Here is a 15549-nt window from a genome sequence, read left to right as displayed (position 1 = left end):
TGGAGTCCTGTCATTGTGGTTTTAATTTTTGTGGTTTTAATTATTATGGTTTTAATTTTTGTGAACCGCCCAGAGAGCTTCGGCTGTTGGGCGGTATAAAAATGGAATTAATTAATTAATAAACCAGGTGCACAGGAGGATGTGGGCTTCTGTAGCTTTTAACCGTTGCCCAGAATAGGAGGGAATCTAGGCAGTGCAGCTTCTCTCCTTGTTGTGTGACAAGCTCCACTTGCCCCAGTCTCTCTCCCAGGTCTCCTCCCTCCCTCGCTCCCTCCCTCCCTCCCTCGCTCCCTCCCTCCCTCTTCCTTCCTTCCTTCCTTCCTTCTTTCCTTCCTTCCTTTCCCTCTTCCTTCCTTCCTTCCTTCCTCCCTCTTCCTCCCTTCCTTCCTCCCCCTTCCTTCCTTCCTTCCTTCCTTCCTTCCTTCCTTCCTTTCTCCCTCTTCCTTCCTTCCTCCCTCCCTTCCTTCCTTCCTTCCTTCCTTCCTTCCTTCCAGCCTGTACACCATCGGCAGTGTATCAGAAGGGGCAGTGTTTTAAATCCTTCCAAGAGCGCATGCACATAGCCAAGAACTATATTTGTTCATTAACAACAATCCTGTTTCATAGAACCGGCTTTAGAGTTTTCAGAAAGCACTTCCTATTTATCTCTGGGGTGGAACTACTTCTTCTGAGATAAACCCTGTGTTTGTCTTATAACTCTGATGTAGCGCTGGGGAAGAATTTGCAGTGGAGAACTGGCAGGAGAGAGTGCAGCTTGACCCTTTCCCTGCCTGTTAATTCTTGACGGCAGTAGACCGGCCACCTCCACCCCACATATGGCCTTGTCTTGGCAAATGTAGGTGTAAGGGCACACACTGGCCAAGACAGGGTCTATTTCTGCTCTCTGACACTTTTACAACAACCTTGTAAGGTAGGACAGTGTGTATTTATTCCTGCAACACAGATGGAGGGGCGGGGCAGGGAGGCTGAAGCAGAAAGCACAAGTTTTGGGCAGAGGTGGAATTCAAACCCAGTTCACAGCTCGGTCTCATTTGCCCTCCCCCCCCTTCCTGGTTTGGTCCTCGCCACGCTGCCAAATTCGGCACTGGCAACCCTCCCACCCCCCATTTTATCCAAAGAAAAATATGGCACCCATAGCACTGCAGAGTTCTACCAAGGTCAAATTTAGCTTGTTTGCCAGCTAGATTTGACCCATTTGCCACTCCATAGTTGCTACGGAGCACTGCAAGGGTCAAATTGGGCTTGCAAACAAGCTAAATTCAACTCCTGTAGCATTCTGTAATGCTCCATGCTGGTTTGCTGCCAGATTTTTCGAAATACAGAAATCAGGGGGAGCAGGACGATGCGGCCCTGAGTGTTGCAAAAATGGCCCTCAGCCCTCCTGCATTTGCCCACTGCAAGTCAACACATTTATATCAGTGCTCTTGATTGTTATTATTGGTTACAACTCCCACATGGAGGGGTGTTACTATGCCGGATGCCTGCAGCATCCTCCCCAAAATGCAGGGGACGTCCAGAGGCAAGCCTGGACCAGGTGGGGACGGAGGCCCCCTCCCATGCGAATGTCCCCCTCCTTCTTTGCTTCTCCCTCCAGGCTCTGAGGCACTCTGGGAACAAAGTCATTGGCGACCTGTCGGTGGAGGTCACCCCCGAGCTGGTTCAGAGCGGGGTCAAGTGTCGGGCAGAGAACAATTACGGCTCTGCGGAACAGACGTTCCAGCTAGAGATCGGTGAGTGGCCACAGAGGGAAGCAAGGGATCTTTCATGCCTTTCCTGTTAAGGGCAAAGGTTGCCAATGTATTATTATTATTATTATTATTATTATTATTATTATTATTATTATTATTATTTGTTGTTGTTGTTGTTGTTGTTGTTGTTGTTGACCACCGTTGATTTGTAGCGAGGCCTGTGGCTAAACCACACTGAATGGCCAAACTTGATGTGACCTTCATTTCACGATTGCAGTTTAATGTGTCTTAAGTTTTAAAAATGTAGCTCACTGCAGGGTGTGTGTAGGTGTATAGATGACGGAGGAGGCCGCTTGTGGGGGATGGAGCTTGACGAACCCTTGTTGGCTCGGACTCCCCCCCCACCCCACCCCAGACTTCAGTCTGTTTTCTGCTAACTGCCCGACTCGGTCTGCAGCAAGTTTCCGTGTTTTTCAAATTGCCCAAACGACCGGCGCCGTTTACGCAGATTTGCGTAATTTGCGCACGTTGTGCAAAGTACGGCCGCAAGTTCTGCAAAACACACGAATTTCAGCTTTAAGTTGGGGAAAAGCCCCCAGGGGTGCTGGGAAAACCCGTGGTTTGGCTCATGAATGCAAGCCGAGTTGGGCAGGCAACAGAACGCCATCGGGCCTCCAAAGGGTCAGATTTCCAAGCGACGGGCTTCACTAGAGCCAAGATGTGGATTGTAGTATGCAGGAGCAAGGAGCTTAATCCTTCCCGTACATGTTATGACCCCAGTGAAAATCTCCCTCTGCTCTCTGAGCTGCCATTCACGCAAGGAGAGAAGCATGCATTGGCACCAGGGGGGAGATTCCCTTGTCTGGCGAATAGCAGCTCTGTGTATGTGTGTGTATGTGTGTGTGTGTGTGTGTGTGAGAGAGAGAGAGAGAGAGAGAGGGGATTTTCAGTGTAACTGCAGCACAAGATAAAAGGCTTCAACCCCTCCTCCCCACGTGACGCCGTCCAGTCCAGATTCCCCCCTCCCTCCCCTGGCAGCTGCTATTTAAAAACGAGACACGACGCATTGCAATCATTCAATTAATGTGACGTCTAGTTTGGGCCTCCTTGGAGTTGGGTCGGGGGATGCATGAAATGCTGGGATAGGTGAGATGTTTGGCCCGGGTGCAGCATGTATGACGGCTTTCCCTCAGCCTGGTGTCCTCTTGGTGTGTTGGATTTCAACTCCCGCAGTCCTCTAGCCAGCTATGAAGCGCAACGTACCTGGAGGGGGGGTGGGCGTGTTGGCTGTTGCACGGCCTTCTTCTCCCCCGGCTGGCCAGGTGCAGGCCGTTTGGCTGGGGTAGGAAGCCCACGCCAGCCGCTGCTGGGCAACCACAGGATGCCTGCTGTGTTGTGTGGGGTTCTGGTTCTGCCAATCAGGTTCTGGCTTGGACTTGGCAGAACCAGCACCCAACTCAACACACCTGCCTAGGGCATATAGGTGGCAGCGGGCAGCTCCTGGCAATTGCAGGCTGATTTCCCGTCCCTCTGCTTGATCCCGTAAAATCGCTGGCTGGGCCTGCCTAATCCTCAGACGTGCAGCGTTTCTTTAATTGTGTTTATGTTAAATGTGGTCGACCGCATGTTTAGCTTTTTGCTGTTTCACGTGGCTTACTCTGGCGCCTCCAGCGCAAAAAGCCTGGCTACGGGCCTGAGCGACTATGGATCTAGCTGCTTAGGAGGACTCCTTGATGCGTTTTGAGCATCTTGTTTCTCCCATGCTCTGATTTTGGAGGTTAATCTTGCGAGGATATGGGGGTGGGTGGATGAGGATTTGAGCTGCAGAATCTCTTTCAGCCCAAGGCCCGAATTCCGTTTCAGAGATTGAATTCCACGTTCTCGTGGTGGGCAGGGCCAAAATCCCAAATAATCCCAGTCTATTTTAGCTTAAAGTTCTGACTGCCAGCAACTAAACCTTAGGAGAGGCATTTCATTTTTCTTTGAATGGGAGGGGGCAGCCGGGGGGGGAGGGAACTGCACAGAACCTGGGGAGCATCAAAGCATTGGTGTTTGGAGCAAATTGGGGGAGAGCCAGGGATGGGTGTGTAGCCATTTCAGAGCCCTGGGGGGCTGGTTTTGGCCCCCAAGTCTGAGTTTCTGCACCCCTGTCCTAGACTTTTCCCTGGTTGTGTGAATTCTGCACAACCCCACAATGTGCACAGACAGAGATATGAAAATCCTAGAGATATGAGTACATTTGCTTGTTTCGGATCATTTCTATTTCAGTCCTATGCACCTTTCCATGGCAGTAAGTCCCACCTTTGCCCCGTCCTGCCTTGCTTAGGCCTGTAGCGGGGCAATGAGCAATCAAAATGGTGCTCAGCGCCAGCCCCTTCATCCCTCTGCTTCGAAGATTTCATTGCATGTGGTCTCCTCTCAATAACGCCTCCCCGCAAAAAAGGGGACACCCAAAAGTGCCTGTCAGTGATTTGGGGGATATTCATCTTTAAATGTCCAACCTGTTTCAAGCCCTCTGGAATCATACAAGTAGACAAAATGGTTTCCCAGCTATGAAGGGACTATCACAAAAGGGAAATCCTTTCCCCGTCCCCCGACCAATTTTGTAATTCAAGCACTGCTGTGCCGTGCAGTTCCAAAATGGTAGAATCCAGGCAGCCCTGGGAGTCTTCTGGGAATAAGGACCTGGTGTTCTTGGCAAGCGTTCGCCATGGACCTTGTCTAATAGACCTGTCTCTCCCTGTAGTTTCCCCAACAGCATCTTCTTCCCCGGGGCCAGCAGGTAAGTCCTTCCCTTCACTTCCCCAGACTCTGGTGCTGCTAATACGGTGGATGTGCAGGGCCTGGCGACGTGGGTGGCACTTGACTGGGTGGGCTTTGCGGGCAGGACAGAGCCGGGGATTCTACCCACTAACCGCTTTTTCCCTCTCCTGCATGCTGCCTCAGGGAACCCTGAGCTCCGGACAGGTGGGTGATAATGGCTTGGGAATTCTGTAAAGGGAACATTTTCGCTTTGGTTTATTGCTGTTTCCAACCCCCGCTCTCCCCCCCCCCCCCCCAACATAGGTGTGCGCAGCACATTTCAACAGGATGTGTACCCAGGGATTTTTTTTTTTAAGGCAATCAATTACTCAATCAAAAAGGACATTTTTAATTCATTTATTTATTAAACATTGTAGACACTGATGCACTACTCTACATACGGCTTGCCTGACCGCAGGAGGGCCGTTGCAGGTGGGAGGGGTGGGAATGAGGACGTTCTTCAAACCCCCCCGCACTGGCCTCTTTGAAGTGCGGCTCTCGGCAAAGAGGCTGCCAGCAGAGCGATTCCTTTTTCACCCCTACTCAATGGCCTCCTCAGTTCAGTGCTTATTGCTTGAGATATTAGGGTGTGCCTGGGTACATCCAGCACATCCGTTGCGCACGCCTATGCCCCCCGACCCTGCATGGTAGGAAAAAAACGGGGAAGATTGGGGGAAATGCAAAAGGAGCCAGTGTGGCGTAGTGGCTAAAGTCTTGGACTGTGAGTCAGGAGATCTGGGTTCTAGCCCCCACTCGGCCATGGAAACCCACTGGGTGACTTTGGGCCAGTCACAGACTCTGAGCCTATCCTACCTCACAGGGTTGTTGTTGTGAGGATAAAATGGAGCGGAGGAGGAGGATTATGTATGCTGCCTTGGGTTCCTTGAAGGAAAAAAGTCAGGATATAAATGCAATCAATCAGTCAATCAATCAATCAATCATGCACTCCATGGAATCCCGCTTCGCCATCGGGAATGGAGTATATTAATTTCCTAGATGTTTTGCATGCGTGTGATACGGTCACACGGTTCTGCTGTACGTAAAAGAAGAGCTTGGAGGACAGTTACCCAAGTTCAAGTAAAAGCTGTTCTTATTTCAGTTAGAATCATAGAATCATAGAATAGTAGAGTTGGAAGGGGCCTATAAGGCCATCAAGTCCAACCCCCTGCTCAAGGCAGGATTCCACCCTAAAGCATCCCTGACAGATGGTTGTCCAGCTGCCTCTTGAAGGCCTCTAGGGTGGGAGAGCCCAGAACCTCCCTAGGTCACTGGTTCCATTGTCGTACTGCTCTAACAGTCAGGAAGTTTTTCCTGATGTCCAGCTGGAATCTGACTTCCTTTAACTTGAGCCCATTATTCCGTGTCCTGCACTCTGGGAGGATCGAGAAGAGATCCTGGCCCTCCTCTGTGTGACAGCCTTTGAAGTATTTGTCGTACTGCTCTAACAGTCAGGAAGTTTTTCCTGATGTCCAGCTGGAATATGTTCCCCCCTCCCACTTCCAGCCAGAAGGAAAGAGAAATAAATAAAGACATCCCAAATTTGCAAACTCTTTAAAAACATTGGCTCTTTTAGAGTAGGGTGGAGATAGGTTTGAATCTCCTCTGACTTTGTAACCATAGGAACCGTAACTCTGCAACATATACAGTTCACATTAAAATACAACATAGCAATGTAGAAACCAGCTAAAAATAATAAATAAAAACATTCAGAAGATTTAAACAATATTACAACCTCATAACAATAGAAGAAGGTGGTAACAGAGTCCCTCACAGGTCAGGAAAAGCTTGCGTGAACAGGTGTGTTTTCAAGAGGTGTTAAAACCTTCCACTGTTTCGGCCTCTTGAACCACAAGTGGGAGGATGTTCCAAGGGGTGGGTGCCACCACTGAGAAGGCCCGCTTACATACTGCTACTTGGCCGTACTCCATTGGCCATGGAACGACCAGTAAGGCCTCCGCAGAAGGTCTCAGGGGTTGACTTGGGTGTCTATATAGGAAGGCGGTCAGCTCAGTGTCCTAGGGCCAAGTCATTTTGGATGTTGGACGTCAACAGCCGCTTCACCATTGTGTCTTTCTCCCCGACAGTGGACAGCGAAGAGAGCCAGGGCGGCAGCACGGTGGCGGTCATCGCGGTGTGTGTCTGCGTCCTGCTGCTGCTGCTGATCGTGGGCTTCTTCTACTTCATGCAGCGCCGTGGCCAGCTGCCCTGCGGCGGGGGCGAGAAGAGATCGTTGTGAGTGACCGCTTGGGTGCCAAGCTACCCGACCCACGGCCCCGGTGCCTTCCACCTCCCCAGTCATAGAATCATAGAACAGTAGAGTTGGAAGGGGCCTATAAGGCCATCAAGCCCAACTCCCTGCTCGATGCAGGAATCTGCCTCAACCTGACGTTCCTGGGTGTTTGCGGTAACGCAAGATCTCTCCTAAATAAGCCCTGGATTTGGAACTTGAGCAGTGACTGAGAAGTCAGCCGCTGTGCTTCACAGTAATGGCAGAAAATCCCCAATGTTTCGTGTATGACCTGTCTCCTTGCTCTCATCTTGTGAATTGAGTCTAGTAGAATTCTCCTGCTGTGGAGAAACTGAACGGGGAAGAAACACATTAAATTTTGTAGAAAAACATGGCTAGGTGAGCAAGGTCATAGAATTATAGAATCAATGCAATTTACACAGAATAGTAGAGCTGAAAGGGGCCTATAAGGCCTACAAGGCCATTGAGTCCAACCCCCTGCTCACTGCAGGAATCCACCTCAGAGCATCTCTGACAGATGGCTGTCCAGCTGCCTCTTGAAGGCCTCTAGTGTGGGAGAGCCCACCACCTCCCTAGGTCATTGGTTCCATTGTCGTACCGCTCTAACAGTCAGGAAGTTTTTCCTGATGTCCAGCCAGAATCTGGCTTCCTGTCACTTGAGCCCATGATTCCATGTCCTGCACTCTGGGATGATTGAGAAGAGGTCCTGGCCCTCCTCTATATTATTATTATTATTATTATTATTATTATTATTATTATTTTATATAGCACCATCAATGTACATGGTGCTGTACAGATTATACACAGTAAATAGCAAGACCCTGCCGCATAGGCTTACAATCTAATAAAGTTGCAGTAAACAATAAGGAGGGAAGAGAATGCAAACAGGCACAGGGAAGTGTAAACAGGCACCGGGTAGGGTGAAGCTAACAGTATAGAGTCAGAACAAATATATATATAATAACCTTTCAAGTATTTGAAAGCGTACTATTGCCATGCTAGAACCTCGCCTTCCTCCCACCTTTCAGCTTCCCAGAGGAAGTCTCTTGGAATGTGGGGGTGGGGAGGGGGGGGGAACAAGTTGAAGACCGGCGTGGTGGAAGGCATCACTTCAGCTCCTCGGTATAAACTTCTGCTGCTGCGGTTTTACGCCAGGGTTGCACAACCTCGGGAGAATTAGCTTCCCCATTCAGAGGTTTATGCAGCTCCTACTCTCTTATGCTGGAGCATGCTGGGAGCTGTAGTCCAGAGTCCCAGCGGTCTCTGATCCCAGGTTTTAATTTTTAATATGTAACTTGTGCCCAGTCCTTTCCAGCTGTAGAGCCATACATGGATGAAGGATTTGCTGGCCAGGCTTGGGGTTGAGTGGGGGGACATTATGAAAAAAACGCCTGGCAAGTAACCCCATCCCATCGAGTTTCTCTCCCACCTGTCCCGGGAATGCTGTGCTCAGATGTCGGTTTCCTTCTCCTGCCAGGACTCCCAGGGAAGGGAACCCCGATGATACGGTGGTGGAGATGAAGACAGACAAGCGGAACGAGCAGACGGGGCTGCTGAGCCCCGGAGGTGGTGGCGGCGGCGGAGGGACAAACGAGGTGAGGGGGGAAGACGGGAAGAGTGGTTGGGAAGGGGTGGGTGGTCCCCTCTTGCTAGCAGCCTGAGGTGATGCCCAAAGTCATCTGGGGCTTCCTCGGGGAGTGTTTCACCTTGATGAAGCTGTGGGCTTTCGGAAGTGGTTTTTTTCTAGATATATGTTGTCTGTGTGTGTGTGTTTTTATGTAAATGGATTTTAAAATTTGTATACTGTATTTTTAATGGCTTTTAATTTTGTCAACTGTGTGGTGTACACCAGTGTGGGGTAGTGGCTAAAGTGCTGGACTGGGAGTCGGGAGATCCGGGTTCTAGTCCCCACTCGGCCATGGAAGCCCACTGGGTGACTTTGGGCCAGTCACAGACTCTCAGGCCAACCCACCTCACAGGGTTGTTGTTGTGAGGATAAAATGGAGAGGAGGAGGAGGAGGAGGAGGATTATGTACGCCTCCTTGGGTTCCTTGCAGGAAAAAAGGCAGGATATAAATGCAATAATAAAATAAATAATTAAACTGCCCAGAGAGCTTTTGCTACGGGGTGGTATTGAATAATAATAATAATAATTCTATCCCTTTCCCGCTCATGGTGGTTTTTCAGGATGGACATGACATGACAGGCTTTACCAGGCCATGATCTCTTTTACAGATTCAGGGATTTCTTGACAATTGAGCATGTTTTAAGTATGGCTGCTATTTGGATGTTGGGGTGGATGTATTTTGGTAGGCCCAGGTTCTGAAGGTTTTCTGTGCAGCTTTTCGATGTGATGCCGGTGACTAACAGAATAATCGTGACCTTTTCCTGTTGCCATAGTTCTTTAACTTCCATGGCCAGTGGTGTATATTTTTCTCTATTATTATTATTATTATTATTATTATTATTATTATTATTATTATTATTATTATTATTATTATTATATTTGATGCAACACTGCCCTTTCCTTTTTATTTATTTATTTATTTATTACATTTTATATCCAGCCCTTTTTTCCTCCAAAGAACCCAAGGTGGCATACATAATCCTCCTCCTCCTCCTCTCCATTTTATCCTCACAACAACAACCCTGTGAGGCGGGTTGGCCTGAGAGTCTGTGACTGGCCCAAGTCACCCAGTGGGTTTCCATAGCCGAGTGGGGACTAGAACCCGGATCTCCCAAATTCCAGCCTGACACTTTAGCCACTACACCACACTGGTTTTGGTATTTCGGGAAGGGTCAGCTGGGTGAACGTGTTCCTTCTGTTCTTTCATCTCCTGCCTTCTCCCTGCAGTGCTGAGAGCCGGCCCGGAGTTGTCTTGTTCCCGAGGAGACCCCCCTGCCCGCTCTGCACCACCCACCGTGGATGAAGAGGATGCCCTGGCTGGATTGTGCGAGGGGGAGGCAGTCCTTCCAGCCCCTCCCTTCCGCGAGAGGCAGGAAACATCCCCCTGCATCTGGACTTTGGCTGTGGAAGTAGGGTGAAGCGCAAGGGTTGGGCTGCCATGACTTCCTCCTCCTTAAAAACGCCTGGTTTTGTTTTGTTTTGTGTTTAAAAAAGAAACTGACCCGTGTCCAGATCCTTTCGACGCCACCTTGTCGACGCAGAGGTTCTTACGGATCCCCACACCTGCTGTCCCTGTGGGCCTGTTGCCTACCTGTGGATGCGAACCGGCCCACGCAAGCACTTACGTCAGTAACATGCAAACACGGTCAATTCACAAATGTTACTGGCTCATCCCTTCTTACTTTAATAATTCGGTTATTATTTTTGCCACCTCTCTGCCAGCACACTTGCACTCCAAAAGGAGCCAACTTTTGTAAATCTTTCCTGTCTGGTCACTGGGAGGCGATTCTCGCCAGCCACAGGCCGCTGGGCAAGCTTGCGCAAAGACATGGGCGCACCCATGTTTATGCGTGTTCACATAGCGTCCGTATCCTCAATGTAAAACAGGCACCGAAAGTGAACATATGCCGGCATGCCCTTCCTCACCATGCATGCACGAAAGCACTCATGCTGGTTGACCTGAGGATACAATGGAAGTGAAGACGGCTGCCCGTACTTTATATATGTGTGCACAGTAACATGCATGTGTGAATATGCCCCGTCCAAACACCCACATGTACACACATGCTGATAATTTGCTCTGTGTGTGTGTGTCTGTATGCATGTGCACGCACCATCCTAGGAACACCTACCACCCATGTACCTTTTCCAGCGAGGAAGCATATCTGTGTTCCCAGTCCATTTACAGATCCCCACTTTTCACACACACGTCCATCAACGTATGGCCCATTTTTGTCCTGGGTCCCTGTGGCTGTCACTTCCGACAGCTGTTTGATCTGCTGCAATGAGCAAGTGGTAACGCTGTCACGGTCTCATGGAAAAAAGTTTCTCCTCCCGATTCCTGTAGGTCTAGAGACACCGGAGCAGACCAGGGCCCTTTCAACACCTAAGGGTTATCCCAGGAAAATGGAGGGATTGTTCCGGGATCCCCTGTGTGACATTTGGATGAACAGGGATGATCCCGGGACAATCCCAGGAAAAAAGGCAGGTGTAGAAACGGCCCAGGTCGATTTGGGCATGTGTGTGGATGTGCTTTCTCCCCTCATCCTGTCAGCAACCCTAAAAGACTCATTCATCTTTCCCTCTGGCACCCATGTGCCACGTACACAAACCAGCACCCGTTCAGGTTTAATTCGAGTGCAGGTTCCTAATATGTCACCGCAGGGCGATGCTTTTCATCCCTCTCTACCTGATGGTTGGCTGGTGAGGAATGCCTCTCTTCGCCCCGTGTTCACGATGTGCTTCCCTCGACATTCGTCGCCGTATAGCCAGCTCTAGCTCCTGGGGTTTAGAAGGCGGGGCTTCCCAGTCAGAGGGGCGGGGCTTCGAGGCAGGCTCGCGCCCAGCGGCATCCCTCCCGCCCTACGGGATTCCCCCCTCCCTTCCCAAACGTCATGTCTCACCAATAGGCAGCTAATGCATTTTAGTCCAGCCACTTCCTTGATGCTTCTGTGACCAGGATCACTCACTCACACACACACACCCCTTCAGGGGGCGGCCTGTTCCCACCCCTTCCAGTATTTCGACTCTCTTCGTTGAAATGTGTTGTTTTTACATGGCATTTTTGTCTGTCCGGAAAAAGAGACTTTTGGGGGTGTTGCAGCCTTCCTCCCCTCCCCTAATCCCTGTGGCGTTTCTGCTCCTTTCTCTCTTGCACTGTCTGGTCAAGACACTGGCTTATTGGGGGGGGGGATTTGGGGGCTATCTTTTTTTTTTTAAGGTGTAGTATATTTAATGGTGTTGCATCCTAGAGAACAGGGCAAAGCTGCGTAGCTATGGCAGAGCATGGGGGTGAGGGCGGGGGGGCAGCAAGGGCAGGAAAAGGGTGGGGCTAATCCTTGGCCTCCATGTTTTTAAAAAGAAGCATTTTCACAGGGAGGGGGCCACCCTTCCCCTCCTTGAACGGCAGCTGGGAAAACCCCTTGACTCCCCCCCGGTCTTTTTTTTACTCTCCTTCCGCCGTATTTTCGTAATAAAGGATGGGGTCATGTCCGTCTCGCATACCTCATTGGCCGAAACGTCCCCCCTTAAACCCCGCCCCGTTTTCCTGCCATTCCCCTTTTTGCTCCTGCCTGCTGCTATTTTTAGGGTTGCCACCATTTTTTTAATATATATATATATATTTTACAACTAGACCCTGCAGCTCTCTGTGCCTTTCACAGCAGTTTGATCTGCAGGCCATTTGGTGCTGAGAATGCTCCTCGCCATCGTGGCCCTTTCTATACCTAAGGGTTATCCCAGGAAAATGGAGGGATCGTCCTTCCTGCTCCCAGGATCCCCTGTGCGGCATTTGGATGCACAGGAAAGATCTGGGGACGATCCAGGGGAAAAAGGCAGGTGTAGAAATGGCCCATGTTGATGCTCTAGTTCTGTATTTCCTGCATCGAGCAGGGGGTTGGACTAGAGGGCCTCCAAGAGCCCTTCAGCTGTATGATTCTACGACCTGGTTCACACACAACCACCACCAGAGTATGGGTTGTTGAGTCCTGGGTTCTCGATACTCAGGAACATGGGACTATGGGTTAGCTATGGATTGTTAACCACAAGCAACCCAAGAAAAGAAGCCATGGTTTATTGTTTGGTCGGGAACTCTGGGTTCTTTTAATTATGGGTTGTCGTTACATGTGAACGGAGTACCATGGGCTGTTTCGCCAGGCTACAGAGGCAGTGGGCAAGAGTGGTATTTTTTTAAAAAATAAATAAATAAATTCAGTCACTTTATATGCAGGATTACAGCACTGCACAGGCATTTGGATACAGTGAGGGAGCCGGCAAAGGAGTAGGGAATTAAACAACCCAGGAATTGAAAACAACAACTTGTGCTCTGTGTGATCATCTGGCAGACAAATCATGGGTAAACTCTGGGAAAGGTTTCTTATGTGCAAACCAGGTCTATGAAAAGCTTGCCTACAGATTCCCCACCCCCACCCCCTGCAGACCAAGCTGCTGTTAAAGACACAGGAGCAGGTCAGCTGGCAACCCTAGCTGTTTTGCATCCCTCCGTCATGCCGCCAGCCCCACACCAAGGCCATAGCTCCAGTGCCGCCCTTCAGATGTGTCTGGTGCCTGCTGTCCTTCCCCTGGGTTACACTGTACATTAGCAATTAAAAATATTGTAACCTCTGTTTGGCTCCTGAGTTTGTTTCTTCTGCTTCCTCTGCTTCCTGGTAGAGAGTTGTGCCCTCTTTCCACAAACCCCTTATCCCTGAATTTCTGAAATACAACCTTTTTCTTACGTGAGATGTACCATTCAGAGCTTTTGAAATGTTGGAGGTAGCCAGCCTCTCTCTCTCTCTCACGCAGACATGGTGCTCCCGGGGCCTTTTGGCGTTGGCTTGGGAGACTTTCAGCCTTCCTTCCTCCAGGGAAGGAAATGTCAGCTGAGCGCGAGAAGGGAGTTGTTTATGTTTATTTTATTGTTTCTCTCCCACAAGGTGGTCAGTATGATCTGGGGTGGGCTGGCTTCCACCTTGCGCGGCGTACATAATTTTGGTTCTAGATTCCCGATGGTCCGCTGCTGTGTATTAAATTTTTTAAAAGCCAAGGAGTGCCAATTACGGATCTCTTTAACAGTTATTAACCTGCGTTAACTGTTCCTCCTTGAATATTCACTGTTGCTTAAAAACAAGGATCAGAGATCTAAGATCCAGTTGGTTCCACATTTTTTGCAAGTATCTCAGCAGATGCTTGATGGGCCAATCGCTATTCTCCCCCCCCCCCCGTGTGATGACGCTCAATGGTCGCTGGCACTTCCCCATCCTAAGTCCCATGTGAACATCCGGAAGGCACCAAGTCAGGGCAAGTGAGCTACAAGGGAGGGGGCGCTCCATCCTGAATCATGAGCAGGACCAGGATGGGCAAAACGGCTCGCAGCTCTTCTTGGAAAGGGTTCTCATCTGCCTTTTCTTCCCTTCTGGCATTGCCACAAGCGTATCCCTGCCACCGCCCTCCCCGAGGGACGCTCATGCCTGTGTGCATCTGTTCTGGGCTGCCATCAAGTCCTGGGGTTGCAACCGAAGTAGGGTCAGGTGCGGCATTCTTAGGGTTCAGGTCTGTTGAGGCAGAGGCCCGACGGCTGCAGCTGTGCAGGGTTTTCTGAGCAGCTTTCTAGATTTTCCATCTTTCGCACCAGCTCCTTGGGGACTCGCAGCCTCTGGAAAACCCAGAAAGTGCTAATTAGAGCAATTCCTTCCTGCACTGTTCATTAGTCACCGCATCCTTCCTCATTTCCCCCAAAGGGCTCCTCACGCTCCTTCCCTTCCCTATTCTTTTCCAAGGAATGACCAGGAACGTCTCCTTCTGCTAATTCTGCCAACTTTCTTAGTGGCCCTGGCTCCTGCGCTTTTAAAAGCGAAGTGATCTGCAGCTATTTCAACGAAGGGTCCTGTGGCACCTTCAAGGCTAATACATTTGTGATGGCATCAACTTTCGTCATCAGAGGCACAAAATGTTATCCTGTGTTTCAGGTCTATATACCTTTGGTTGAGGGTGTGTGTGAATGCGTGGGATTGTAAACAGGCAATGTTATTAACAGCGTCTGTTCACAAAACAGTTGTAGCTGATAACACAAACATCCAGCACTGGGTAAGCCAATTAACACATGTAGTGTGATTTAAAAAAAAATCCAAAACCAAAACACTTATCCTGAGTCAAGCCTCTGGAGATATCATCATCATCATCACTTCAAGGTGGCTTTACAAATTTAAAACATATACATTTTAAAACCTATAAAAAGAAATATACAAAAGTTTTTTTTAATATATGTATGTATATTACAATATTAAAACATTCAACATTTAAAATACATGACAATTTTACAAGTCCTTGGCACAGATGGAGGTCCAGATGATTCGCCAAAGGCCTGCTGAAACAAAGAAGTTTTTGCCTGCTTCCGAAAGCCCATCAAGGAGGGAGCCAGCGTAGCTTCCCCGGGAAGAGAGTTCCAAAGCACCGGAGCAGCCACCGAGAAGGCCCTCTCCCATGTTCCCACCAAGCGCGCCTGTGAAGATGGTGGGACCGGAAGAAGGGCTTCTCCAGAAGATCTCAAAGCACGGGCAGGCTCATAAGGGAGAATACGGTCTTTCAGATAATTGAATCTCTTGATAAATTGTAACTCATTATGCAGAGGACTGAATAATAAAGACAAAGGTTTCATTTTTTAAAAAGCACACTATAACATCAATTGTCCTATGTTTGTGTTATCAGCATTTCGTGAATGGTCACTGTTAGCAGCAGGTTGTCAATCACTGTCAGTATTTCCTGCATTTCATTTCTCTCCGATCTCATTGTTTACAATCCCCAATTCCAACCATGTGTGTATACTTGTAACTCAGGATAACACTTCTGTCATCTGATAAAATGGACCGCAGTCTACAAAAGCTTATGCCATAATAATTTGTTCAGCTTTATGGTGCCGCAAAACTAGGGCGACCCTATGAAAAGGAGGACCGGGCTCCTGTATCTTTAACAGTTGCACAGAAAAGGGAATTTCAGCAGGTGTCATTTGTATATATGGAGAACCTGGTGGGATTCCCTCTTCATCACAGCAGTTAAAGCTGCAGGAGCTATACTAGAGTGACCAGATTTAAAAGAGGGCAGGGCTCCTGCAGCTTTAACTGTTGTGATGAAGAGGACATTTTACCAGGTTCCCCATATATACAAATGACACCTGCTGAAATTTCCTT

At 49.2% G+C, this 15549-nt stretch overlaps 1 protein-coding gene across 2 annotated transcripts in view; it reads left to right on the top strand.

The window, feature by feature from the left end:
- The window catches only part of BCAM (basal cell adhesion molecule (Lutheran blood group)), a 59972-nt gene extending 50126 nt beyond the window's left edge, over positions 1 to 9846 (top strand). The window contains exons 12-16 of one of the 2 annotated variants that reach the window (XM_063140453.1): positions 1595 to 1730; positions 4435 to 4470; positions 6575 to 6722; positions 8216 to 8333; positions 9593 to 9846. In XM_063140453.1, coding sequence (XP_062996523.1) covers positions 1595 to 1730; positions 4435 to 4470; positions 6575 to 6722; positions 8216 to 8333; positions 9593 to 9598 — 444 coding nt within the window. In that variant the 3' untranslated portion in view covers positions 9599 to 9846. The remainder of the gene's footprint in view (positions 1 to 1594; positions 1731 to 4434; positions 4471 to 6574; positions 6723 to 8215; positions 8334 to 9592) is intronic. The other variant, XM_063140454.1, reaches the window with a different exon arrangement.
- The last annotated feature ends 5703 nt before the right edge of the window (positions 9847 to 15549 follow it).

The sequence above is a fragment of the Elgaria multicarinata genome, chromosome 13 (genome assembly GCF_023053635.1).
Source record: "Elgaria multicarinata webbii isolate HBS135686 ecotype San Diego chromosome 13, rElgMul1.1.pri, whole genome shotgun sequence".
In the NCBI taxonomy this organism is placed as follows: Eukaryota; Metazoa; Chordata; class Lepidosauria; order Squamata; family Anguidae; genus Elgaria; species Elgaria multicarinata.
The sequence above is the reverse complement of the archived record's forward strand: the minus strand, read 5'-3'. Positions and strand labels throughout refer to the sequence as shown.